Genomic DNA, 27,540 nt, shown 5'->3' with positions numbered 1-27,540 from the left:
TAAGAATCTAATGTATACTGCATGACTACTTCTGTATAGTTTTTAAAAAAAAATTGAAAAACTCATTAAAATGCAGTACAATCATGGGTGATATATGAAGGTTTTTTCTACAGAAGCTTTGCCTAAACACAAAAAATAGCATTTGCAAACATCTGAATCATGCATTCACACTGAAAAGTATTTTCAGGACACTTACAAACAAATGGATCACAATAATAAAATTAATTCCCTGAGCTGAGTATGTTTTGCCCATGATGGTAATTGGTGAGTGATCTCTCCCTGTCCTTGTCTTGACCCACAAGCCTTTCATGATATTTTCTCTCTCCTGTCCAGCTGAGGAGGGGGAGTGGTAGAGCAGCCTTGGTAGACACCTGGCGTCCAGCCACGGTGAACCCGCCACAGTGCTCTGTGTGAGACAGCTGCCACCTTCACAAGGAGCTCACACAGGTCTGGGAATATTGGTGCCCTCTTAGAATATCAGAATCATAGAATAATTTTGGTTGGAAAAGACTTTTAAGATCATCGAGTCCAACTGTTAACCTAACACTGTCACTAAACCACATCCCTAACAACCTCATCTATACATTTTTTTAAACACCTCCAGGGATGGTGACTCCACCACTTCCCTGGGCAGCCTGTTCCAATGCCTGACAACCCTTTCCATGAAGAAATTTTTCCTAATATCCAATCTAAACCTTCCCTGGCACAACTTGAGGCCATTTCCTCTTGTCCTATCCCTTGCTACTTGGGAGAAGAGACCAACACCCTCCACGCTACAACCTCCTTCCAGGTAGATGTAGACAGCAATAAGGTCTCCCCTCAGCCTCCTTTTCCCCAGGCTAAACAACCTCCGTTCCCTCAGCTGGTCCTCATAAGTGTTGTGCTCCAGACCCTTCAAGGGTGTCATTGCCCTTCTCTGAACTCGGTCATGGTACATCCATCATAGGCAGGAGTTTAGCTGACTCCTGTGTTGCCTTTCTCACCAAGAGGCACTGCAGCCATTCCTGTCTGGGAAGCTGAGATCATGTCACTGCTTCCATAAAGTGCTATTTGTGGAAAGAGAAAGCAGTGATTAGCAGGGAGACCAGATCATCCTTTATCTCCATGTGACCAGAGGTGTGTGCAAAACTTCTTTAGGTAAATAGCTTCGATGAAAACTTGAACTAGGAACTTTCACCTTAGAAAAACCTCTGTTCTCTTTCAAAGGGCCTTTTTCATGGCCTGTGCCCAGCTAGCACTGTTTGCAGTCTACCTCTGATTACTGTTGTTCAAAGAAAACCTGTTTGGAATAGTGTAAACAGTGCCCTTATAGACAAGCTATCACAGACTATCAACCATAACAGCAGAGAAGCAATACTTCTTAAATGAAAGAGACATTTTGGATTCAAACTGCTCATTTTGGGCAGCTTATTAGACTTGCTTCCTTCACACGGAGCTTGAGATCTTTGGCAAGCATTATACTGCCCTACCCAGTCCCATGCGTGATCCCACACCTTCAGTCCTATAGTACATGCTTAACAAAAGAACTTACTAAGTATGATCAGGCAGCTGAGGAACTTAAGAAATGACCCTTCTTCAGAACTGTGCAGCCACCCAATACAGGCTGAAATCAAGCTCAAGGAGTGACATGATCTGTGGTGACTTGACATAAATACTTATTCTTGTGGTGAGGAAATAAGCAAATAAAGTGTAGAAAATTATGGAAAATAGGTCTGGTTTCCGACCATACACTGAAGTTAAGGAGAACAGCAATGGTGGGACAAAGCACCCGATTTCAAAAAAAGCTTTTTGCAAGCCCATACACAAAAGGGAATTCCAGTCATGAAGCATCAGTGGCACATATAACAAGCTAAGTAGCAATTTTACTACACAATAAAGTACTTCCCAACTCACACTGCAGGCAAGATTGAAGTTCATACATGCATAAATCTGAAGTATCTTGGTGTTTCCTAGCATTCCAGAAGACTCAGGCACATTGTCCCCTACCTTCAAGCATTCAGTCAGACCAGCTGCTATGCTGACAGTTTTAGGTGTGTTCACTTCAGATGCAACCATACTGTCTCTTCCTCTTAACCAGTATTATTACTGTTTCTTGTAAGTACATCGTCAGGAATAGCATCTACCTCTGCTGCTTCCTTTGGTACCTCTTCCTTCCCTACTCTATCTCTTGCTATGGCTAACAAAAACACAATGTCACAACAGAGAAATATCTGCCTACAGTTCTCACCACATTTTCTGGTTGCTTCACACTTTCATGGATTGTGAACAACAAATATAGGATTTGGCATGGGTTTAGGCATGGATACTGATTCCAGAGGGTGGTGGAGCACTGGAACAGGCTCCCCAGGGAGGTGTCATGGCCCCCAGCCTGACAGTGTTCAAGAAGAGACTGGACAACACCCTTAGACACATGGTGTGAGCTGTGGGGCTGTCATATGCAGGGACAGGAGCTGGACTCAATGATCCTCATGGGTCCCTTCCAACTCAGGACATTCTGTGATTCTGTGATTTAAGGATGAGACCAGGATAGCTCGTTCCTGTTTGGAGGGGGCCCTAACGCAGGGTGGTGTGCCAGCATGGACCCTCGTCTCTTTCACAGCTGCCTGGAATGCTGGGCCATTAGTAGAGAGAGTCTGTCCATAACAGTAAATTAAATTATGCCAGAAAGTATTCTCTGCCACAGGAATTTGATAAGCAATTTTATAACTTACTGCAGAATGCTTGGCAAAATTTTGCATAGGGCAAATACTTCTTTCTCGAAAAACTGTCAAGCCTGGATCAGAAGTTAGCATGGGCCAGGAGGGTCATCCACTAGGTTGTTTGGCTCCATGGCTAGGTTGATTCTTCATTCGTGGCTTGTGGTTTGCTCTAAGGTCACTGTCAGCTAGAGAGAGGATAGATTTGTGTTTCTGGAAATCGAAGGAATTTGGCTTTTGGAGCTGAGTCAGGAAGTTATTAGTGGCTATGAGGGTTACTTGTTAGCCTGTTACAGAATAATTATGATATCGGCTCTTGGGTATAGTCATTAAGGATTCTTTGGAACTAAGTCCATTACCCACACCAGAACTGAGCAGGGCTTTTAGGACCTTTTAAGATAAGATTCACTGCTGCTAGGAGGAGTCTTCATGACATTTTATGCTAAAACAGGCTCTATTCAGAATTTTTCTTTTGGATAGTTATACCCAATTATCAGAATATTCTGAATTGCAAAGCTTGTAATTAAAAATCACCAGGAGTCTTTCCTTTGATTTTAATTTTGTGGTTCTGAAATGGGCATTTTGTCTACTGGAGGTTGTCTATGACATAATTAGAAGGTTAGATAAATGAGATTTTATTTATGTACAAGAGATCTCCTGTATCATTCAGCAATGTTGACCATAAGACAAATTGTTGTAAAGGGTAAAGTCTTGCTAACTACTTTCTGTACATTGATCCGCTGTCCTTTGTTGTGGAGTTTTTGTTTGTTATTTAGAGATTTAGTGTAATTCACTGGCTGAAGTAAACAACTACTCATTGGTGGGACTCCAAATTGACTAGAACTTTAATAGAGACCTTTCTAGGTCTAGAAAGCTTATAGGCTTTTGAAGTTAAAAATAAAATCCAGGCTTCATTAAAATAAGTGGTAGAATACCTAACTTTTTAAATTGAAAAATCTCAGTGATTCTGTCAAAAAGAATATAAAAGGATTGATAAGCAACTCCTACCTGTACCACTGCAAATGCGTTCTTGCTTTAGATTTAGTGTCAGCTAGCTTAGTGATTTCATGAGTGACTGCTAGCACAGCAAAATCCCCTGTGATCCTTACAGTGTTTCTTTCCCTCACCTTGGAGTTCTGCCTGTCTTTTTCTTCCTACCCCTGGGGGCATCTAAGTCTCTTTGTGAACTGCAGACTCCTATATCCTTGCTACCTCTCTCCTTCTGACCCGTTCTCACCTTACAGGTTAAGTTGTTTTTCTTCTGAGCATATCAGCTATTGCTCAGGTAAAGATCAGGCAAAGATCTTCTCCTCTCCCACAGGACCCTTCCTGGCCCAGCCTTCTCAAAAGAACAAAAATGCCACAGCTGAGAATAAGCAAATTAAACAGATGATGCCTGTCATAGTATAGATTTGCATTTCTCATAAGGCTGGCTGTCTAACTGTGATTTGGGTGGGCTAAGAGGACAGCTAGGCAATAATGATTGCTGGAAATCTCACAACATACCAAATACCTTTTTTTCTAGCTTCAGTACCCATTAGGATACTGTATTGTGGTCATGGAGGATGGAGTTGCCTGTTGCTGATGTTTTATTTTACATAAACACTTTATTTTGATAGTCTTTCTCAAATTAATGTTCCCAAGTTTTGACTGGTACCTAACACTTGATTTGGAGTCTCATCTACTTGGGCAAGGGCTGTGGTATCAGATAGTACAAGATTTACTTTATGTTAGTATATTTTGCATCATGTTGAGCGTATACAGGGGGAACTTCTAAAATGCTGAACAAGGCCATGAAGGAGAAGTCCAGGAGTGATTGAGGCAGCATAGGCAGGGAGCAGACTAAAAGACCGGAGAAGCTGCTTGAAATCAAGTCGTGGAGGTGCAACCTGAGAGGAGTTCTGTCATTAGTTGTGACTCAGAAAACCAAAGAAAGCTGCTGAATGGAAAATCAAATCTGCAGAGACACTGTGGGAGGAGGGAAATTTGTTCTTAACCTTTTATTCTTAGCTTTCCCATGCAATGGATGCCAGTTTTCTCTACTTAAAAAAAAAAAAAATTCTAATGTAGTATTTTGTATTGGGATTAAACTTGGATTTAGAGATTTGAAAATACCTAAATTCATGTCATTTGATATGCTCAAATTACTGAGGAGGTGGGATAATTCCATTTTAAGAATCTGACTGACTCAAGGAGTTGTCATAGCTGTCTACTGCCAGAGACAATGGCATTCCCTAACAGGCAGACTCTTCAGTGGAGAATTTAATGCCAGCTTTTTTATTTCATTATATTTATTTTTTAAAAAATTGAAATTATCTCTTGTTCCAGCAAGTCACTCTGCTCATCTATGAGTATTAACATATATTTTTGCAGTCTACTGTATGTATCTAGTCCCTACAAAATGTTGTAGCTAGTTACTAAAGGCAGCGCTTGGTTTAGATGCAGGCAAGCAAAGCATTGTGGTTCCTTCTGCTGACATCATCTAATCCTGCACAGAAAGGACTGCAAATGAAAACATGCAGAAACTTCAAAATTCGGGGTATAATTCTGAGACCTCAGCACTGAACTGACAGAGGTTTGTTATGGAGAAAATGAGCTTTTGTTGAATTAAGTTCCATTTTGCTAAATCTTCTGGATACATCAAATAGATATGTACAAAAATATATGATTAAGAATGACTTTTTGACTTTTGTGATGTTAGACTTGACAGACCTATTAATGTGAAATGATTTACGGACAATTTCAGGTAACTTCTTTAGATGGAAAAATGAGTTTTCTGTGATGATGAATGTAATGCTGTGAAATAGATTTTATGTGCTTTATTGATAAGACCAAGTACTGTCTGACAGTAATTGTATATTATTGGTGCTATATGTTAACACTTTACATTTAAGCAAAAATTATACAATGATGTGACTTTGTCCTGTTTCCATTATTGTGTGTTACAAAAGTATTAAGCTTTCCTGGAGTCACTTTAACTACTAAAGCACGATCATGATGCATAACTGCTAAAGGAAGAGACATCTTGAAGAATATAACTGTGTAATCTTAACATATTAACATTGTATCAGCATTTCATGATAACGGTTTGCTTTTAATTTCTCATTTTGAGAAGGTGCATCATTCTTGAAAATAACTGGCATTTTAAGAAAAAGGTGTATCCATTAATGAAGTGTATGTATGTGCACAGTTAGTACTTGCCTGAGAGTTTCTTATTAGTTTTGTTTATAAATACAGTCCATGGTTATACTCTAAGGTGAGACTTTCAACAGTCACTGGGAAATTTATTCATTAAATTAAGAGATTAGTATAACTTAATTTCTTACTTGTTTTTGAATAGCTCATTCTTAGTGAAAAAAAGGCTTAATCCTGCAAGCAGTTAAGCATACAAGTAGTTCCCATGAGTGCAGCCTCTATAAATAGCATCTAGCTACCTTTTTTTCTTTTTAGACATAAAGTACAGCATATGGACATTTTCTTGGCTGTCATTCTAAAGTGCAAGTAGTACTTCTGGTTTAGTTTAGTGATTTATATTAAAAATTGTCCCCATGTTTTACAGCTGGAATAGATATTGCCTGATACATATATTTTTAACACAAGCAATTATTTTTCATGATCTCTACTTCCAGGTTCCCCTGGACCATCCAGTGATCACAGCAGTGGAGCTTCATCACCTCTCTTTGACAGTGGCTTACATTTAAATGGAAACTCAACTAACACTGTAAGCAAATGAATAATAAAGACATGGTGTAAGCTATGTGAGTCCTGTTCCCATTTGGAGCTTCAAATTCTGGTGTAGAACTGTAAGGCTACCCTAATTTTTTGTTGCTCTTGTTTGCTTGTTTGTTTGTTTAATTGATTTTTAAGTTCATATACTGTAAAAATCTATACCTACAATGTAACCAATACGGGGCCCTGGGCTGCCAGGTTCTCACTCTGAGACAACTGAGAAGCTTGTAGGAGTGAGCACAATAAGATTTAATAAATATTTAGGCATGGATTCATGTGAACTTTTGTCATTCTTTGTTGAATTGTAGTATTGTACTGTTGAATTAAGTCCAGTTAGAGATGCTGAAGTGTATGTGGAATTCAGAAAATAACATAAAGTTGAATTATTGAAGCAAACTTTCATAGAAAGGGGGAAAAAGCGAAAGAAATAAAATGCGAAATCAGACTCAAGGAAAAAAAAAGTCTGTTTCTTTAATCCAGAGGATATTCAGTTCTTTTTTCTGTGGTGAACAGCTGTGACTGAGTTAGTTGCAGCATTGTGGGGGGAAAAAAATATCATTTCTTCAGGAAAAATACTAGTCACCCAAACCAACAAAGATATGATGTCTTAGGAGGTCACAATGTTGCTCTTTTAAAAATGAAGATTGGCGATGTACATACTAGCCGTACAAGGACATGAACCTTCATGATCAAAATTTGTTTAACTCCTAACAAATTGCTGCTGTAGTCCTTCAGCTGGATATTAGATCTTACGGAAGGAATGCCCAGTGAATGGAGTGAAGGCTTCTCCTCTCCTCTGTTTTTCCTTTTCTTTCCTACTCATCCAGCAATGTCAGTGTCTGCTGCTTACAGCACTTCTCCCAAGCTTTGCACTTTTTTTAGCACTGTCTCTCTAAACTAATCTTTAAGGCTTGTTTTCATCTGATATATATAGATATGATAATATATTATTTATATAAATAATTAAATAGAAATATGCTGTTCAGTGCTGCTACCTGTACCTTAGCACTTGGGGTCAAAACTGAGCATAAGTACAGACAGTTCCATGTTTATTTGTTTTTAATGATCTAGATAATTATTACCTTTCTTTACTTTGTATTGTTGTCTTACTAAAGAACCCCAACCTGTCCTCAGGGTGCAGCATTCTGTAATGCCTGTCTACCACATGCTCTGCAGACAAACAAAGTCCTTTCTGCAAAAGGCTTACATTACAAGAAGAGTGTTGTGGACAGATTATTGCCTGTGATTGCATTAGCATGCTTTAGTAAATTAATGCCTATTAATTTAGTGCTAGAATGAGTGTGCCATAATAACTTTCAGTAATCATTATGAGTGTACTGTGGGAATTGCACACTTTGAATTCTATGCATTATAAAAACATAAATAAGTAGTTGGAGTTTTGTAGACTTGTAACAGAGTAATTTAGAGTTAGTTTCCAAGGTAGCACACAGATGACTCTGCATAAGCTTGAAATATAAGTGGAAAACCAGAAAATAAAAAAGGAGAATACTAAGATACTAACTTGTTTTTATACAGCACTTAATTTTTCTGAAACTCGACATAAAGTCACATGAGGAGCTATGCACCAGACACTATGTCCACCTTTTATCTAGCCTAGTTCATGATCTCCCTTCATAGGAAACAAAATGAAAAATTGCCAGATTCTTGCTGTGAAATGCCAAAGCAAGACTTTAAGTATTCTGAGCAGGAATGACTGGCTTTTGAGATGGCCCGCTGGAGGTATGTGGTCAAACTTTTATCAAACTAAGCTGTGAGTGAAACAGGGCTGTGATCAGATCTTCAAAAGTGGTTAAAAATGTGTTTCAACTACCAGCTACTGAGTCCTCCTACTTCTTTTTTCATTCAATTTTTTCATTTTTCTGCTAAGGGAAGAGCAGAACTGGCATTACCTATGATGGTATTGCCCAGTAAGGCTAAGGATATTTAAATCCCTTTTTAATGTCACCTTGGTAGGGGAGATCTGGCTTACTTGGAATATTATGTCTTGTAAGATTGTGTTGTAGTTGTATGTACCTTCCTGACCACAGTCAGATCCATGCCATATTATATAGTACAGGGATATTTATGCCTGGAAATGCTGCTCCAAAAAGCACACAATGTAGTGGAATGAGAGGTAAGGAATTACTGTTATGGCAGTTTCAGCAAGCTGTCGTTCAGCATCTCTGTTCTGAAAAACAATAACGTAGAGACACTTGAGCTAATGCTGTATTCAGGTGTAACATTCACATGACACAACAGAGTATGCTGTGGTGAAGCTGGCCATGTTAACATCGAGCTGCTTCTGCCTAATATGATTATACCATTTTCAGTTCTGGTGCTAGCTTGCCGCTGTTAGATACATCTTCATCACCTCTGCTGTGGAGCATCTGTTATGCGTGACATGATATCATCTGGAGGATTTATATACATTCTCCCTATAATATCTCAGCAGTTTGCAGTGTAGCACTTTAAGAGGGTTCTCTGGAACACAGAGAAATGAGCTAAGGTGTTCTCTTCACACCTAATTATTTTGTGCTTGGGCACTGACAAATGCTACAGAGACTGGTAGTGGCAGATACATTCATCTGTATCTTATAAGTGGTGTATTAAACACGATGAAGTTTCAGAGGGGAACATAAAACGTTCAGAGGCGCTCATCTCTAGGGTAGTGATTAGAAGTTGTTTACCTGAAGGGTTCTAACTACAAAACTATGAAGAAAATACTGCAGAGATACTCTCCTAGATATCCAAATATCTTTGATTTCCAGGCAAGTTCTCTGGAGAAATTTGCATTAGGAAAAAAAAAAAAGAAGAGAGACTGAAAATAAACCAAATTCCTGTTTAGGACACCATTGAGTAACATGATAGTCACAATGCAAACAGAATGTAATAGGTTTTCATTTGTTTAAAAGTCCAGCTTCCCTGAATTGTCTAAAACTGATGTTCTAGTAAGTGGTGAGACAGAGTAAATAGTTATTTTCTGTGTGTTCATGTCATTTAAGAACTGTAATTTAATTTTTATAGCGTATGTTTAATTTAGTTGGTTAAATGAAACTAAACAGGCACTTAAAATTTTCTAAATTGCTTTAAAATATTCTTTTTCCTTGGTGGCTTTGTTTCATCTGTTAAATTTAATTTTTTTTGCTTTAAAAAAAGACATTGCCTACTTCATCACCAAGTACAGCTTTTAAAAAAGAAAATATACAGATGCCCTGCTCTTGGTGGGACCAGTAGGGTGCTAAATCTTTAATGTCTGTGGTAGTCTCGGTTCCAGAGTGAATGATATGACTCCATCCCTAGTGTGTAAAGGCAAAAAGGGAAGAGGATGCAAGAAAGGAGGGTGGGAACCCTCTAACTGAGATGGATACTTTAGTGGAGTGTGTGACCAGACCATTGAATTGAGATTGAATCAATGACCTTTATCTGAAAGCTTCAATAGTTTTATTTTTCTAATGTTGCTGTAGTGTCTTCCAATTCAGTATAAACACACTATTGATCATTCTTAAGTTTTGCTTTTCATTTTTATCATCCTGTAGCTCACTTTAAAGAAGAAAAGTTTCAGGATTTCAGATCAATATCTTTTGTATTAGAACGGTTCAGCATGTGATATCAATAGACTCTGCCAACTCTTGATCAGAAAATCCATTATTTTCTCACTGAATATGAAAGCAATGTAACTTTAAATTGGCTTTCAATTCACAGCGTGTCATTTGGAAATGTATTTGCATAAAATGTAGTTAATGTAATAAATACAAAAAATAGCTCTCTTAGAGGTACAGCACTGGTTACTCTCATGAAAATAATCATCACTGTGTCTTGCATTTCTTTGCTGAAGAGAACACAGCTAGCTACACTTAAATATTTTGGACTGCTGCTGTGCTGAGAACCTTTATGAAATGAGATAAACACACTGCAAGTAAGTGTGCTTCTTTTTTTCAATTAATAAAATATGAAACGACTGTCCCCTTTCCACCTACAGGAGAAAAATAATCCAAATTTTCTTTTTCTGATTACATCTCTCAGAAATCATAGCAGTAGAAGCTGGAAAAAGCCAGTTAAATAACACTTTTCTACTCCACTACTATAGAGTTGTTAAGGTTATGCTTTTTATATTAAGCGTTGAAATGGTTTAATTTAGATTTAGCTGTTCTAAAGTGCTGTGTTTTTCTAATTCTGATTAGAGTTGATTGGGACTTTCACTGTGACATTAATGAAGTGAATAAAAGTATCTTTAAAAGTCTTATCTTTTAGTTGTATTGATCCCTACTGTCACTGCTAATCCTTTCAGCAGACTTATTTCTTCGCGTATTTAACATCTGATTGATCAGGTTGGCCATTTCTTCTGCACAGAAATTAAACACTTGTTTAATTTCCCAGTAAAGTTTAAGTCAAATATGGTTTTAGGATTATTTTTTTTTCAACCTAGAGCCTTAACGAATGCTGGTGAAAGAAAATATTGCATTGAAAATACAAAGAAGGTCTTACTAGCTGCTAAATAAATGAACACTGAACAACATTTGCTGCTTTATGACATGTGATACTTGTTTTAAAAGTATTCACTTAAAACACTGAAAGTTAATCTGATATTCACACACCTCCAAAGAAGGCGGCTTCAGTTTTTTTAAGTGAGGCTTAAGCCCAAGTCTGTTTCCACTGGAAAGGAAGTCAAAGACCAAGAAAGGTCAGATGAACAATTACGGCACTGTTATTTATCTTTCAGAAAAAAGTGCAGTAGGATCACAATGGAAATAATATGTCAAGTAGAAAACAGTAACTTGCATTTGTTAGGTATCTGGTTTAATTTCTTAGTTATACCTATTTTTCCCATACACAGCCCTTTCATGTGAATGCATTGTTTCTTACCGTTCCTATAAATTTGTTCATTTTAGTTCCCAGCAGCAGCAAAAAGAAAATGGCTTAGTCCCGATTTATTACCTTTTTTATAGCTTCTGATAGAAATTGAGTCATTATCTTTATCCTTATGCATTTCTTTCCTTTTTTTTTTTTTTTTTTTTTTTTTTTTTATATTACACTTAAGATTGAAATATTTTGAGTCCCTTTGTTTACTTGCTGGATTGTAGGCAGCAGCATTTCATCTGAGTAGTCACCAGGAATCTGCTTTAGGGAGAGTTGTGTTGCCCTGTAGGTTGCACCGAGTGCTTTGAGTACCTTTCATTCACACAGATAGATAAAGTAAGTTTTGGGGAACAGAGTTATTTATTAATGAATCGTGCTCTTCTGTTTGACCTATGGTATTCAGGAGTGCAGGAATTAAATTTGCATTTGATTCTTGGACAAAACTGTCCCTCTTTTTTCTCTTATTATCTATTCTCCTGCCTATGACTATGAAAGTTCAAAATAGACTACTTCAGGTCAGAGCTAGGTTATAAAGAAAAGTTAGAAATTTGAAACTGTTGTATGAGTAAACAAAATTATGATAATTTCTCACCTGTTTCCAACATGGTGAACAGAAGGAGCAGCAATCTTTCATCTATGTTAGCAGGGAGTATCTCAGTTCCTTGGTTAGAGGGAAATACATATGGTATCATTCATGAGATTGAAGACTAAATGAGGAATCTGAAGTGTTAGAAGAAATGAAAGCAAGGGTTTTTGTTGGTTTTGGTTTTGTTTTTTACTAGAAAGATCCATCTACTGTTGCCCCAGTAAATGTTCGATTACTGTTCCAAATACCAGGCCCTGGTAATGATCAACATGGAAGCAGAGAGGCATATAGTGATTACGTGTTTCTAGATTTGATATGAGCATAGATGAACTCCAGCAGTTCAGGTACATGCTATAAACGGCTTACGGTGAAAAATGGTAGTAAAATTGAGTCAACGAGTTCTCCCACAGAGTTGCATCCACTGTCATTCCACAACTTCCCGCAACAAATTGAGAATTACTGAGCTCCTAGTTAGTGATACAAGGGAAAGTCAAGCCTAACCTTGAGCTAATTTTTCTAAGCAAGGACAGAACACCCCATTTGTGGATATGAAGGGCTGCCAAAAGCTCTCTGTAACAGCTGAAGTTTGGATACACTTGCATTTACAGTATTATGCCAATAACCTCAATATTATATTTTGTTCTGTTCTTTTCCTTATATACCTTTAATGTTGGGTTTTGATTTATGACTGCTGTTACAGTTTGAGAAGAATCATAATTACTTCCTGCTTTCTGTGCTGAGATTTCATATAAACTACTCTGGCCCCTGTCCTCTGCCTCCCAAAGGAAGAATATATCTGGAAAGGTGTTCCAGGCAAGGTTGTTGAGGTTACTCAGGAACCAATTACATACTAGCCCAAGGGAAACAAATTAAAGAAAAAGGTGCAAAGTTCTGTCAAATAGTCCATATGTATTTTCTAAAGATATTTTAGTCAGGCTTATACCTTATTGGTTCACTAAAAAAATAATAATGTAATAGCACCTAGCAGCACAGCTGTAATGAAATATTCATTAATATTTCTATTGCGAATCACTTCTAGAGAAACTTATATAATTGAAAGATTTTTTTCCTCACTGGTAGAATAGTAAACCCGTTGATTTAAATCCATAGCGACTGCAGTGAATAGGGCAGTGTAGGTGCCTAACACGTACTGCTATACAGACTCTCCATGTAAACATCACATATAGGTGCTCAGTGTCTGCAAAACCATCCCTTAATTAAAAATTATTAAAGGTCTTCAGGAGCAGTCATTAAATTTCAAAAGCATGCATGTGATGCAGCATTGGAATCAAAACAGTGTTTCTTTTAAGTGATAGAAAGGGAGAGGTAGTATCCTTGTTTCACATGCTGCTTTACCTTCCTCCCATTTAATTAAATGTCTGTCAATTAAAATAATGTAGAATAAAGCTGGATAATTAAAAGTTGCTGCTTTCACTGAATTTTAAAGACATCAAGTTACTTGTCCAAATTGTTATTTCATCTGGAAGAACTTGTTTCCTGTATAGGAGCCTTTATCTATTAAATGATTTGGTGATGCATACTTTACCAGATAATTACTGTCTTCTTAAAGCTGTCACAGAACTGTGCACCTGCATTTAAGAATTCCATTAAAAATAAATAAACACAGACCCTCTTCTGAATTGATGCTGCATCAAAGGAATGCACAGGTATTTTGATATCGTCATTAAATCCCTCTGAATTCTGAGACAAGTTGACTGCTCTAATTGACTCCTATTTACAGTAGATATCTCAGTAATGTTTTTCTTTATCTAGGCATCACAAGAGTTTCACTCATGTCTCTACTCCCGGCTGAACAGTTGTTAATTGTGTTGTTCCGCGACTGAAGTAAGCTAATGTAAGACTCTTTTACTGCTAAATGGATCAGTCTTGTTTTCTTCTCCAACCAGTCTACAGCCTCTGTCTGTCCCTGCAATAAGTATCAGCAAATGCTTAGCTGTACATTGGTCATTTTATGACATTTTTATGGACATTTGGTTCCATTTTATGGAACAAGCTCAAGACTTTAATGATACATAATAAATCCTTTAAAGGAAAAAATTGTTACATTCCAAATGGTCAGTAAAAAGTTATATTTTTCCTAATGGGTATCATACTTGATTCTTATTTCACAGAATCATAGAGGTTGTAAAAGACCCTTAGGAGTCCAACCCTTAACCTAACAATGCCAAGTCCACCACTAAACCATGTCCTGAAGCACCACATCTATATGTCTTTTAAATGCCTCCAGGGATGGTGACTCTACCACTTCCCTGTTCCCATGCTTTGCAACCCTTTCTGTGAAGAAATGTTTCCTAATATCCAATCTGAACCTTCCTTGGTGCAACTTCAGGCCATTTCCTCTTATCCTATTGCTTGTTACTTGGGAGAAGAAACCAACATGCACCTCACTACAACCTGCTTTTGTTGTAGAGAGTGATAAGGTCTCCTCTCAGCCTCCTTTTCTCCAGGCTAAACAGCCCAAGTTCCCTCAGCCACTTCGCACAGGACTTGTTCTCTAGACCCTTCACTGATGCAGCTTTGTTGCTCTTCTTTGGATGCGCTGCAGCATGTCAGTGTCTTGTGGTAAGGGAACCAAAACTGAACACAGGATTCAAGGTGTGGCCTCACCCGTGCAGACGATCACTGCCCTAGTCCTGCTGGCCACACTATTCCTGATACAAGCCGTGATGCTGTTGGCCTTATTGGCCACCTGGGCACACTGCTGGCTCATGTTCAGCTGCTGTCAATCAACATCCCCAGGTCCTTTTCCCCGAGGCACTTTCCAGCCACTCTTCCTCGAGCCTGTAGCGCTGCCTGGGGTTGTTGTGACCCAAATGCAGGACCCGGCACTTGGCCTTGTTGAACCTTATACAATTGGCCTCAGCCCAACGATCCAGCCAGCCCAGATCCCGCTGTAGAGCCTTCCTACCCTCCAGCAGATCAACACTCCTGGTGTCTTCTGCAAACTTACTAAGTGTGCACTCAATTTCCTCATCCAAATCATTGATAAATAGATTAAACAGAACTGGCCCCAATACTGAGCCCTGGGGAACGCCACTCGTGACTGGCCACCAACTGGATTTGGCTCCATTCACCACAATTCTTTGGGCCTGGCCATCCAGCCAGTTCTTCATCCATCGCAGAGTACACACATCCAGGCCATGAGCTGCCAGCTTCTCCAAGAGATTGCTGTGTGATACTGTGTTGAAGGCTTTACTGAAGTCCAGGTAGACAACATCCACAGCCTTTCCCCATCCACTAAGTGGGTCACCTTGTCATAGAAGGAGATCAGGTTGGTCAAACAGGACCTGCCTTTCATAAACCCATGCTCGCTGGGCCTGATCACCTGGTTGTCCTGTACATGACATGTGATGGCCCTCAAGATGCTCCATAATCTTCCCCAGCACTGAGGTCAGGCTGACAGACCTGTAGTTCTCCAGATCCTCCTTCCAGCCCTTCTTGTAGATCAGTGTCTACATTTGCTAACCTTTTACTTCCTTTTAGATTGTTTTACCTTTCAGTCTTCATGAAAATAACAATTAATTAAATGTATTAATTCACATAAATTAAAATAAATTCTTTACAAATTAAGTTTACAACTGTATATCTTCCCACACTTTTGAAACCCTCAAGCATTCAATTTAGGAAATAACTACAAAAATTAAGGAATTTTGGTAGGCAGTCACAAATAAGTCTTTTGTGAAATCATTTGCACTGGTTAAATTTACAGTTGAAAGTTCAGATATTTTATAAGAAGTTCTCCTGTCCTCTCTTTTATTTTCTCAATGCTGGTGACAACAGCAAGGCATTGTGGTAGCGAAGGAAAAAAGTAGGTTGTTTCCAGGTGAAGAAATCATTGATACTAATTGATTTGGTCTTTTAAGAATAAACTGTACCAATTATTGCTGCCTCTTTGTTTAATTGTAGTATGAGAATGTTTGCAATAGATACATTGCTGCTCCCTTGGTCTATATCCACTATGGAGACTTTGCAAGACTTGCATTTCTGCAAACCAGATAGTATTTGTAATATGAGGTGAAAAGTATATTTAAAAGCAAGCTTAAGCATGCTGAGAAATATGACCCTGAGTATTTCTGGCTCCAAAAGTGAATTAACCCAGCTTCAACCTATCTGAAGCCCATGTGTAACAAAAGAGTGATATGTCAACCTAAAATATCACTGTGACTGCTTTCAAGGTGTGGCCCTAGCAGATATTGCAAATTAAATTACAAGGGAGGCTTCAGAAACACTTCCTTCTGAGGACATGACATTTTTCTTGCAGAGATTTAGAATCAATGACGGGGTTTTTTTAAAAAAAGTAAGGTAAAATAACTGCGTTTCCCAGGCTTTTCAAATCATATGTCACAAAAAAATTAGACGTTGACAGTCCCAGCCAGCTGTGATCTTTTGCTTTCCTTCCTATGTTTTTACTAGAAACTTAATTACAGAGACATGTATGATTTGGCCTCTCATTTAGTGGAGGAGTTTCTGGACTCATTCTGCTTAGGGGAAGACTTCTTGCTTGCCCCATAATGAGTTGTTATATAGTTGTTTAAAAAAGCAACAAAGCACTTGCCTACATTGTCCTTCATAGGTCAATAATTGCTAATGGGATATAGAATCAAACCCTCCTCCAAGTCAACAGTACACAGCTGTCCCAGGTGGGTAGTGATTATGTGTCATTACAACCTGATTCTTGTTCAGTGTTCTGTCAAAAATGAGATTTTTGTGTTCAATCCATTTCGTAATGGACAGGTGTTACAAGCAAATTGGCATTAATTGGCAACATTGTTGACGGTCTGAGTGGAAAGCCAAAGGTGTGAAATGAACCGGAGGATAAAAGCTGTGATTGCAGAGATGATGTCTAAATTTTTTTTTAGTGCTTTGAAGAACAGCGTGGAGAGTTTTCGACATGAGCAGCAGCAGCTGTTTAGCAGACAGAAGGCTTGAAGGTCAGCCAGCTCAGTACATTGGGTCAGACCAAAGGACCACGTGGCCAAATAGCTTGTCCCCAGCAGGTGCCCTCAGGAGAATACAAGAAAAGAGCAAATATGTAAAATTATTTATAGGGTATATTTGCTGCGCCTCCAATGATTTCTGGCACAGGAGCCTCCTGAGCTAGAGTTTGCGATATAGAAAAATATGTTCTTTCTTTGTTTTTATCCCACTGAATTTTACCTCCAATCAGTATGCCTGCTTCTTATATGAAAAGGGCAAGTGAACCACTATTTCCTAATCCTTTTTTTCTGCTATTTATGTTTTGACATACCTTTGTCATACAATTCCCTCAGCTGCTTCTTTTTCAGTCTAATGAATCTTTGTTTATTTGTTATTTATGTGGAAAGAGTTACATTCCTTTCAACATATGCTTTTCTCATGACAGCAAGTTCTTATTTTTGAGTGTTAATTGCCTGTTCATATCCCATTACAGTATGGGAAAATTTAATATTGTCTTTACTGACGTGCATTACTATGCGATTGTCTACTGTATTTTTAGCAGTCTTTTTATCTCTGTCATTCAGTACCATGACCTTCTTCTGAGCTGTTTGCAATTTCGTTTTCTTTTTGTCATTCTTAATTACTTGTGCATCGCAAACTTGGTCAGTCTGGTGTTCACCATGTTATCCAGATCATTAATCAATATGCTGAACAGCATATGTGATTGTGGAAGTCCACTGATAGTGCCCCTCCACAGTGAAGAGTGGTTCTTAACTGGTGTGTTTTGCTTGCTATATTTTAGCTGATTATTTATTAATATTTGTGAGGATTTTGTCTTACTTCACAACAAGTTAGTTAAGAAACTTTAGTGAGGGACAAAAGGTTTTTGGAAACCCAAGTACGCTTTAGCAATTGGGTCTCTCATATTAATTAACAGTTTTGATAAACTCTAAAAGATCTGGGAGGAGTGACCTCTGTTTGCAAAAGTTGTGTTGATTTTCTTCTTCCCCAGCTTGTTATTTTTATCCATATGTTTAGAAGGGGATACATCAAAGAATCTGTCTCAGATTGAAGTTTTAATACATTTAGGGCAAACTGAACAAAATGAACTGCTGGTCCTATGATAGTTTTTTGTTTCTATGCAATGGTCTTATGGCCATATTGATGCCCTCTTTTGTCCTTAAGAAGAAAAAGAGGGGTCAGTACAACTTTTCTGCTCTACCATAAACTGGTTAGTAGAAAATGGCTTGGTAAGAAACAGACATTTGAAACTTGGACCAGTTTGACCCTTTTGTATCCTTTCCCTGTTCTGGGTCATCAATGTTTAGATCTTGCAGTAGGGTTTCTGCAGGAATAAGTAGTCCAGAACTGGGGGAGAGAGGGAGGCAAATGGATTACTCTTTCTAATGTGTTTTTCAAATATGAAAACTTTGAAATTGTCTGGAGAAGTCACATTTTCTTCAAGAGTTTCCATTTTCTATACTGTAGTATCATAGCTTTGGGGTTAACAGATTTTGACCAGGTGGTTTTGGCCATTTTTTCCCCTTCAATTAACAAATTTAATGAATAGCTGTGATGTCGATTTTCTAAAATTCTGATCTTAACTTATATTGAGATATTTTTTTCTTTACACTGGTATAGAATCATAGAATAGTTTGGGTTGGAAGGGACCTTCAAAGGTCATCTAGTCCAACCCCCTGCAATGTGCAGGGACATCTTCAACTGGTTCAGGTTGCTCAGAGCCCTGTCCAGCCTGACATTGAGTGTTTCCAAGGATGTGGCATCTACCACCTCTCTGGGCAACCTGGGCCAGTGTTTCACCACCCTCATTTAAAAAAAAGAATTCTTCCTCCTGTCTAGCTTGAATCTCCCCTCTTTTAGTTGAAAACCATTACCACCTTGTCCTATCGCAACAGGCCCTGCAAAAAGTCTGTCCCCATCTTTCTTATAGGCCCCTTTTAAGTACCGAAAGGCCGCAATAAGGTCTCCCTGGAGCCTTCTCTTCTCCAGGCTGAACAACCCCAACTCTCTCAGCCTGTTGTCATAGAAGCCCCTGGCTGGGTGTCAGGCTCCTGAAAGAGGCCCCTGTCACACCTGAGCTCCCAGGAGGGCCGGCATGCTGTGGTAGGCATTTCAGCCAGGCCGTGAAGCTCTGTATCCTACTAAAGCATTTGATCGAAGTGTGAGAGAGCAAATAGAAACATTAAATTGCCAGAGTGACCCACTCACATTTTTTTTTCCTGCCAAATGCTCTTAAATTGCCTAGAATATTACAGTTTATTGTTCAACAGCCTGCTAAAAGAAGTACAGCTAATGGTTCACAAGAAAAAGTCAAGGTTTTATGTTTAAATTGTCTATATGTTCTCTGTGTCTTAAGAGCTGAGAAGATGGGAACAACAGGTGAAGCTGCTTCAGGAATTTTTATGTTTCTTTATTTTCTGATTCATGGATTTAAAATCAGTTATCATATTCAAGCATTTATGTTTGATGTAATAAGCTACCTTCTGCTTTATTCTTAGACATTTCTGTTTCCAGACAGGCATGTTACATTATGTTGATCATTTTCAACTTCAGATTGCATGTGGTTCTGTCAATTATTTTAATTTGAACAGAATTCTAAAATATGCGTCTAGATTCTTCACTATGATATTATTAAATTTATACTAAGCTTTGGAGACACCTTAGCCTTTTGTGACTAATTCTGTGAGATAGAATTAGTCTATAGACTTGATTATGAAATATTCATACTGCAACAACACCAGATCTCAATCAAATGAAAGCTGAATTGTTCTAGGGATTGCAAATACTCTAAATGAAATTCCTTTCTTAAAAGAGATTGAAGTCTTAAAGATTCATTAGTGTTACCAATTCTGGCGATTTCATTACAATCTTTTCGTTTACTAGAAAAGTGTCCCTCAGTCACTAATTCTCAGTTGTTCTGTTAGAGTATGACAGTCACTATTTTGGTTTATTTAAAGAAGTAAATAGAAAGATAAGCCCTTGATGGCTGCAAGGAAGAGCTTTAGGGGAAAAAAATTAACCCTAAATCCTTATGAGCAAGAAAAAGATATAGAACAATTCCCTGAATGTTATTTATTTTGAGTAAGTTTTATGGCTTTTGAGCGCTTGGGCATGACAAAGCTGAAGCTGTGTCAGTCTATTTGCTTTTTTAAGTACTACTCAGTTCATATTTACAGCTTGGATAAAAATAACCAGCTTTCAACTCCCTTCTCTACCAGAAGGTTTTCTGTGCAACCTGGAACAAATAATTTTGGTTCAGAGACAGCACAAATGCCTGTCTTTGGCCAAAATATCTATGTCTGTGAATCCTTCTCAGCTGCCTCTCTGTGAACAGTATTGCTATCCTTATAAAAGAGTGAAATGCTCAGCTATCATGGTAGTGCACAGATATAAGTATCAATAGAAATTTTCAGTTGATCATTTTTATGCATTCTGTATGAAACTCCGAGATCATTCTGTTGTTTATTTAATAAGCATTAAGCTCATAATCATGCTCATAAATCTGGACTGGTACACTGAGCAGTGGTTTTCAACATTTTCTAATCTGTTTCTAATGTAATTGATTTTTGCCCGTAAACAGTATTTTGAAATCATTTGCAAACAAAACCAGTTACCATATTTTTTTGACAATTTGGGCATAGTTCTGTACTTTCAGTCATTGATACAATGATGTAAACCTCTGGATATTATTTCACAAGGAGCAAACTGCAAGTGTATATGAACTAAGATGTATCTCTCTCTGCAGTTTCCTGAATGTTTTCTATGGCAACTTTTAAAATTGCATAGATATTTTATTTTTATCATGTTTCATTCTTAGTGCCTTCATGCACTGTTTAATTGCAATGCATAAGATGCTACATATATGAGCAGGCTGAACCGTCTGCGTATAAGCTCTAGTTTTGGTTTGGATAGACTCCTATTTCAATAGCTATATATCTAAGCTAATTCCCCTAACTTCATTTGCATTCGTACACATTTGATTTAAGGTTATTTTCTTTTGTATGCCGTAGTTACATGAAATGAGTAGAGTGTAAAATCATATATTTTCACTGTTCTGAGATCTGGATATCCTTTACTGCTTAGGTGGTATCAACAATCTTGCCTTTATAGTAGAAATATTTAAAGGAAACCTTCAAAGATGAAATTTCAAAATTCATCAGTCCATATGTGGATACTGGTAACACAGAAATCAGAATTTTAAATCTACAGTTAAATAACATTATGGATGAAAGTCACAATGCACAAATATGAAAACGGTAGTCTGTAACGTAGTCTTTAAGATATTACTCGTGTCTTTTTCTCTGATGATTGTTTGAGACATGTAGAAGAGTTGCACAGATCAAATTAATTTAAACCAAAAATGTATTTTATGTTGCATTTAGAGAAAATTCAGGACACTTATGGGTAAAAAATGTTTCCTTTTTATTAGTAGTTCTTAACAAATATATAAATATATTTAATGTTAAGGTAATACTGAAATTAAGTCACAAGAATAATATCAAGATAGCTAGCATTCCTTTCTACGTAAGTGCTTCTCTTTTTATTTTGCTACTAAATTCTGAGTTTGTTGAATAGTTCTGTTGCTACAATTATTCACTTCTGAGACAAGAGATGCATATTCATGGTTTTTTCACTATATTGTCTGATACACTGCACTTACTGATTCTCATTTATTCTGTACAGGCTCCATCATCACCTTCTTCACCCACAGCTAATGAACCAAAATATGAGAAGCACTGGCTAGACACCTTATCAGTTCCTCTGTCTATGGCTCGAATCTCGAGGTACAAAGCTGGAACAGATAAATTAAGGTTTGTACACGAAAACGGGAAGCACTGGGTTAGCTAGCTGTAACTAATAGTTTGCTGTGGAGTGTTGGCTATTTAAGAATTCTTTGAGTGGAGATACGAAAGTCTTCTTATTAAAAACTATGCAGTCCATCTTTTGAGCTGAATTACGATTACCAAAGATAAAGTAAAAAAGGACAATAAATATAGCTCCTGTAAACACATTTCTATAATCTGTTGGATCTTGGGAATTCAGTTAGCATCAGCAGCTAGTACAGAGGTTAAGCTCGGCGTTATTTGAATTAATTTTTATATACTACATTTCGTTCTGTATCTCTGATGGAATACTTCTATATTCCCAAATTCTAATATTGTCAATTAACTCTCCTGCTACTTTACAAATGATAACACAGTCCACAATCATAATGACTATGCTGCCTATCATTGTCATATAGAAACTTGTATTAACAAGAGATTTTTGCAAGCACGTGGTACAAAATACTGTATTTTTGATCCTAGAATCTTTTTGCAGGCAGATACCTGAGTAATGGTTCATAAAGTAGCTATAGAATAGGATGTCAGAGGTGATTGTCCCGGACTTCAGGAAATATGAAAGCAAAAGTGAAGTTTAATAAATCTTCTATAAATAATGTGCTTGAGAAAGGTTCAACACTTTGCAGCATGCATCAGCTTTTTTCTGCAAACCATTCTGTGTGGTAGGACTGCTTCAAATCTGCCAGTAGTTGTAGTCCAAGTAGTCCACAGTTCTCCATATGTGTGACAAAAGGAGTTTATTCGCTGTTGTTATTTTCCATTTTCTTTACGTGTTGCCCTATACTTGTTTGCTTCTAATTCTCATTAATAAGTGAACTGGAATCTCTATTGAAGCATCAGCTATACAGGCCACCTGCTGCCAGGGTCACCTGCTACCAGGAGGTACCAGAAATTAATGTGTGTACCTTTCTTGATGTCTGCCAGATTTGTGACCTGTTGCCTGAAAATGAACTGAAAAACTTTTTTTTTTCTAGTATGACAGTTTTGCTGCTTTTAACTTAGAGCAATTAGTCTCCTAAATCAGTTGGCAACTCCTCTCCCAGACTTTGTGTTAAAGCATCATGGATGAATAATGATAACCTGTCCAGAAAAGTTTTAGGTTCTTCTGCAGTCTTTGTCTGAAATCTTAATTCCGTTTTATTTAGTCTCTCATCACTTCCTCCACCACCTTCTTCCTTCCTGCTTCAAGTGACCAATTCACGTGGTCCAGCCCTTCCCAATCTATCACAGGCCTCCAGCCGTTCAAAGCTTAGAAGTTCTCCTGTGAATGAAGTGAGTAAACCTCTGTGTGCACATTTAGACATCAACTCATCATCAACTTATCATCAATGTTCTTAAATTTAAAGGATAAGAGGAAGAAGATAGAACATTTAAACTTCTGAGTTCAGTGATCACCCTGACAATCTGAAGCAGTTTCACTCCTGTGCACTCTATGCATTAGATGGAGTGATCCCAAGGGCTTCCAGGTCCCAAAACAGCATCATGTGCATTCTGAGAACTCTTTGAAATAAAACACCTTCTTATACTGTACTAGGTCTGGCTGAGATGGAGTCAGTTTTCTTCATTTTCTTCCATATGGTGCTGTGTCTTAGTTTGTGGCTAAAGCAATGTTAATAACACACCAGTGTTTTGGTTGTTGCTGAGCAGTTCTCGCACAGTGTCAAGGCTTTCTCTTTTTCCTGCTCTGTCTCTACTCAAGGAGTAGGCCGGGGTGAGCAAGAAGTTGGGAGGGGACATACCCTGAGCAGGTGACCCAAATTGGTGAAAGGGATATTCCATGCCGTGTAACATTATGGTCAGCACTAAAATCTGAGAAGAGGGGGTTTGGGGGAGTTCACCATTGCTTGGTGACTGGCAGGGCATCATTCTGCTTGTGGGAGATGGTGAGTGGTTGCCATCGCATCACTTGTTTTGTTGTGGGTTGGTTTGTTGTTTGGTTTTTTTTTTTTTTTCCCCTCTCTTCCCTTTGCTTATTAAACTGTCTTTGTTTCAACCCACCAGTTTTCTTGTTCTTCCTGTTCTCTTTGGAGAGCAGTGGGGGAATGAATGGCAGTGTGGATGCTTAGCTGCTGGCCCAGGATCAACCCATCACAGACGTATTTTTCTCGTGAGGATTGAGGAGCTTAGTGCTTTGAGTTTCAGTCTTGGAGAGACATGTTATCTTGCAATACATTTTATTCCCATGTATATTTAGTATAAACAGCACTCCTTTATTACTGTTTTTGTTTGTTTGTTTGTTTTTTTCTTTTTTTTAATAAGCACTAAAAAATGATGAAATTGTTCCATAAAGCCTATCAGCATCCCATGATACTTTAGTTCTACTAAATTCTCCTTGCTTGTTTTGGTAAACTAAGAAGAATATCTATATGAGCATTAAAGGAGTACCACCTTGAGATTAACTGTGGATAAGCTGTTTCCCATATTCTTACAAAAGGTGTTTATTTTTGGCTGAGGGATGTCAGACTACTCTTACCTTGTTCTCTGCCCCTCTGAAATATGTGTACTTATCCTTGCTGTTTCCCACTTGTATCCTTTCTTTTACATTTCTCCATGTTTGTATAAGCATAAATTCCAACATTTTTCTTCAGTAATTGCTCTCTAAAGTCAAGTGTCTGCTTTGTATGAAATAAAACCTACAAGCAATTACAAGTATAAATGGTGACATCAATCTAGATAACAATCCTCCCTTCAACCATATCTGCACATCTTCACTCTCTTTCACATTTCAGCCATCAGGCTAAAGCCGTTTGAATGAGTTCATGGCAGTTCCCCTGAATGTTTCATGCATCCTGCTGACTAATTTTCTAGTTTTGCCATTCTCTGAATATTTACTTGAATCATAGAATCATACAATCATAGAATGATAGAATTGTAGAATACCAGGTTGGAAGGGACTTCAAGGATCATCTGGTCCACCCTTTCTTGGCAAAAGGAGAGTCTAGACAAGATGGCCCAGCACCCTGTCCAGCCAAATCTTAAAGGTGTGCATTGTTGGGGAATCCACCATTTCCCTGGGGAGTTTATTCCAATGGCTGATTGTTTTCATTGTGAAAGTTTTCCTCTTGCGTCCAATTGGAATCTCACCAGGAGTAACTTGTACCCATTACCCTTCATCTTTTGATGTGACTCCCTGTAAACAGGGAGTCTCCATCTTCTCTATGACCACCCTTTAAATACTGGAACATGGTGATGAGGTCTCCCCTAAGCCTTCATTTCTCAAGGCTGAACAAGCCCAGTTTTCTCAGCCTGACCTGATATGGAAGGCTTCTCAGTCCTTTGATACTCTTTGTGACCCTTCTCTGGACCCTCTTCAGCCTGTCCACATCTTTTTTGTATAGCAGGGACCAAAACTGAACACAGTATTCCAGATGTGGCCTGACAAGCACTAAGTAGAGTGGGATAATGACTTTGTCCCTGCTGGTGGTGCACTTGCCAGTGCAGCGCAGCATCTTCTTGGCCTTCTTTGCTGCAGCAGCGCACTGTCCACTCATTGAGCTTGTTGTCCACCAGGACCCCCAGGTCCCTTTCCACAGAGCTGCTCCCCAGCCGGGTAGATCCCAGCCTGTGCTGCACTCCTGGATTATGTTTTCCCAGCTGCAAGACCTTACACTTGCTATTGCTGAACTTCATAAGGTTCTTGTTAACCCACTCTTCCAGCCTATCCAGGCCCTCCTGCAGGATGACTTTCCCTTCTGAAGTGTCCATTTCCCCACTTAGTTTGGTGTCATTGTCAAACTTAATCAGTGTTACACCTGATCCCATCATCCGAATCACTTACGAAGATAGTAAACAGCGTTGGGCACAATATCGATCCCTGGGGGTCCCCACTCATGACAGATTGCCAGTTTGAAAAGAGCTGTTTACCACCACTCTCTGGGTATGGCCTGTCAGCCAGTTCCCCATCCACCACAGAGGCCACTTGTCGAGACTATAATGCATCAGTTTGTCTAGAAGGAGGCTGTGGGAAACTGTATCAAAAGCCTTTGAGAAATCCAGGTAGACAATGTCCACCGCTTGCCTCACATCAACTGAGCAGGTTACTTTGTTGTAGAAGGCGATCAGGTGTGTCAAACATGATTTGCCCTTGGTGAATCTTTACTGTTTTTTCCCAGTCACATGCTTCAACTGACTTGTGACAGACCCAGGAGGATTCATTCCACAGCTTTCTCAGGAACTGAAGTTAAGACTGGTGGGCCTAAAATTTCCTGGATCTTCCTTTAAGCCCTTCTTGTAGCTGTAGGTGTCATTAGCCTTCTTACAGTCTTCTGGGATGTCCCTCGATCTCCATGACTTCTCAAACATTATGGAGAGTGGCCTTGCAATGCCGTCAGCCAGCTCTCTTAACACGCTTGGGCGGATACTGTCAGGTCACGTCAATTTGTAGGGGTCGAGGTGCTGTAATAGTTCACATACCAACTCTTCCTTCACTGACGGTGGGTCTGCGTTAGCATCAACCTGGATTTCTCTTCCCACGGTCTGGGGCCCAGCAGTGCTGGTAAAGACAGAGGTGAATAAAGCCTTTGTAACATTCTTGGTGACTAATTCACCTTTGCTGTTTAACAGCAGGACAATATTTTACTTCTGCTTCTGCATGTTGTTTACATACTTGAAGCACCTTTTCTTGTGGTTTTTGACATCTCTGGCTGATTTCAATTCAAGCTCAGCGTTTGCTTTCCGAACTGCATCTCTGCACACCGTGGCAATGCCCTTGTAGTTCTCAACAGGTACTCGTGTGCCTTTCCACCTCTAGTATGCTTCTCTTTTGCCTTTGAGCAGACTCAGAAGCTCGCAGTAAAGCCAAGGGGGTCTCTTGCGCTGCCTACTTCCCTTACCTTTAAAGGAGATAATCTGGTTTTGTGCTTCCAGGAGAACGTTCTTGAAAACCTCCTGGCACTCACTGCCTCCTTCATTGTCCATTGAAGCTTCCCACAGAAGCCCTACCAACTGAGCCCTGAGTGAGCTGAGGTTTGCTCTTCTAAAATCAAAAGCCTTTGTCTTAGTACTAACCTTCTGTGTGCTTAGCAGGATCCCAAACTGCACAATACTGTGATCACTGCAGCCAAGGTTATCACTAACCGAGATATTAAAAAGCAGGTTTTCTTGATTTGTGAATAGCAAATCCAGCAGTGCCTCATTCCTCGTTGGCAGATCTAACATTTGTATGAGGAAGCAGTCATCTACACATTCCAGGAACTTGATGGAGGACGTGAGCTGCTGTATTATTTTTACAACAAATGTCTGGGTAGTTGAAGTCACCCATAAGAACCAAGTTCTGTTGACCTAAAGTTTGCTTAAGTCACCCAAATATTGCTTTATTTGCTTTATCATCTTGGAGCCTATTTGTGTACACTGGTAGGCAGCGTGCCTGTTTTTTCAGTATTGAGTACTTGAGTCTTATACGTCATCCTCGTAACTTTGTCTCCCTCTTGGTCTTTGTCATAGCTTTGTTTTGTTGCTACGCCTCATTATATGTTATCCTCTAAGTCAGGGGCACCAATTTCATTTTCACTGGGTGCCACATCAGCCTCAGGGCTGCCTTCAAAGGGCAAAATGTAATTTTAGGACTGCATAAATTTAACTACTCCTACAGCCGTGAGGCTCATGTGGCCCCCAGTGAAAATGAGTTTGACACCCCCGCTCTAAGTTATCGCAGTTGGTCTTGAGAAGGTGCACTGGCACCAGAAAAAACAGATTACTTTTTAAGACTGTGTTGTTGAAGTATTGGAACCATCTTCTGCAGTGTCACATACACAGCTGTGTGCCTTCTCTTCAGGTAGACGGACTGTATGAAAGGCCTTTTCCCCTACTCCTTACCTGAATTAAATTTGAAGAGGTCTCTGTCATTCTTTCCACCGAAGTTATTTATATGCCT

The 27,540-nt window shown here is 38.7% G+C and overlaps 1 protein-coding gene across 1 annotated transcript in view; it reads left to right on the top strand.

Moving 5' to 3' along the window:
- Positions 1–27,540, top strand: part of SNTG2 (syntrophin gamma 2) — a 262,809-nt gene that overhangs the window by 159,908 nt on the left and 75,361 nt on the right. Inside the window, exons 8-9 of the mRNA XM_065632065.1 lie at positions 6,326–6,417; positions 21,511–21,638. Of these exons, the coding sequence (XP_065488137.1) occupies positions 6,326–6,417; positions 21,511–21,638 (220 nt within the window). The remainder of the gene's footprint in view (positions 1–6,325; positions 6,418–21,510; positions 21,639–27,540) is intronic.

This window comes from Caloenas nicobarica, chromosome 3, assembly GCF_036013445.1.
Source record: "Caloenas nicobarica isolate bCalNic1 chromosome 3, bCalNic1.hap1, whole genome shotgun sequence".
NCBI classification, from domain to species: domain Eukaryota; kingdom Metazoa; phylum Chordata; class Aves; order Columbiformes; family Columbidae; genus Caloenas; species Caloenas nicobarica.
Note: the sequence above shows the minus strand (reverse complement) of the source record. Positions and strands in the feature narration are given on the sequence as shown.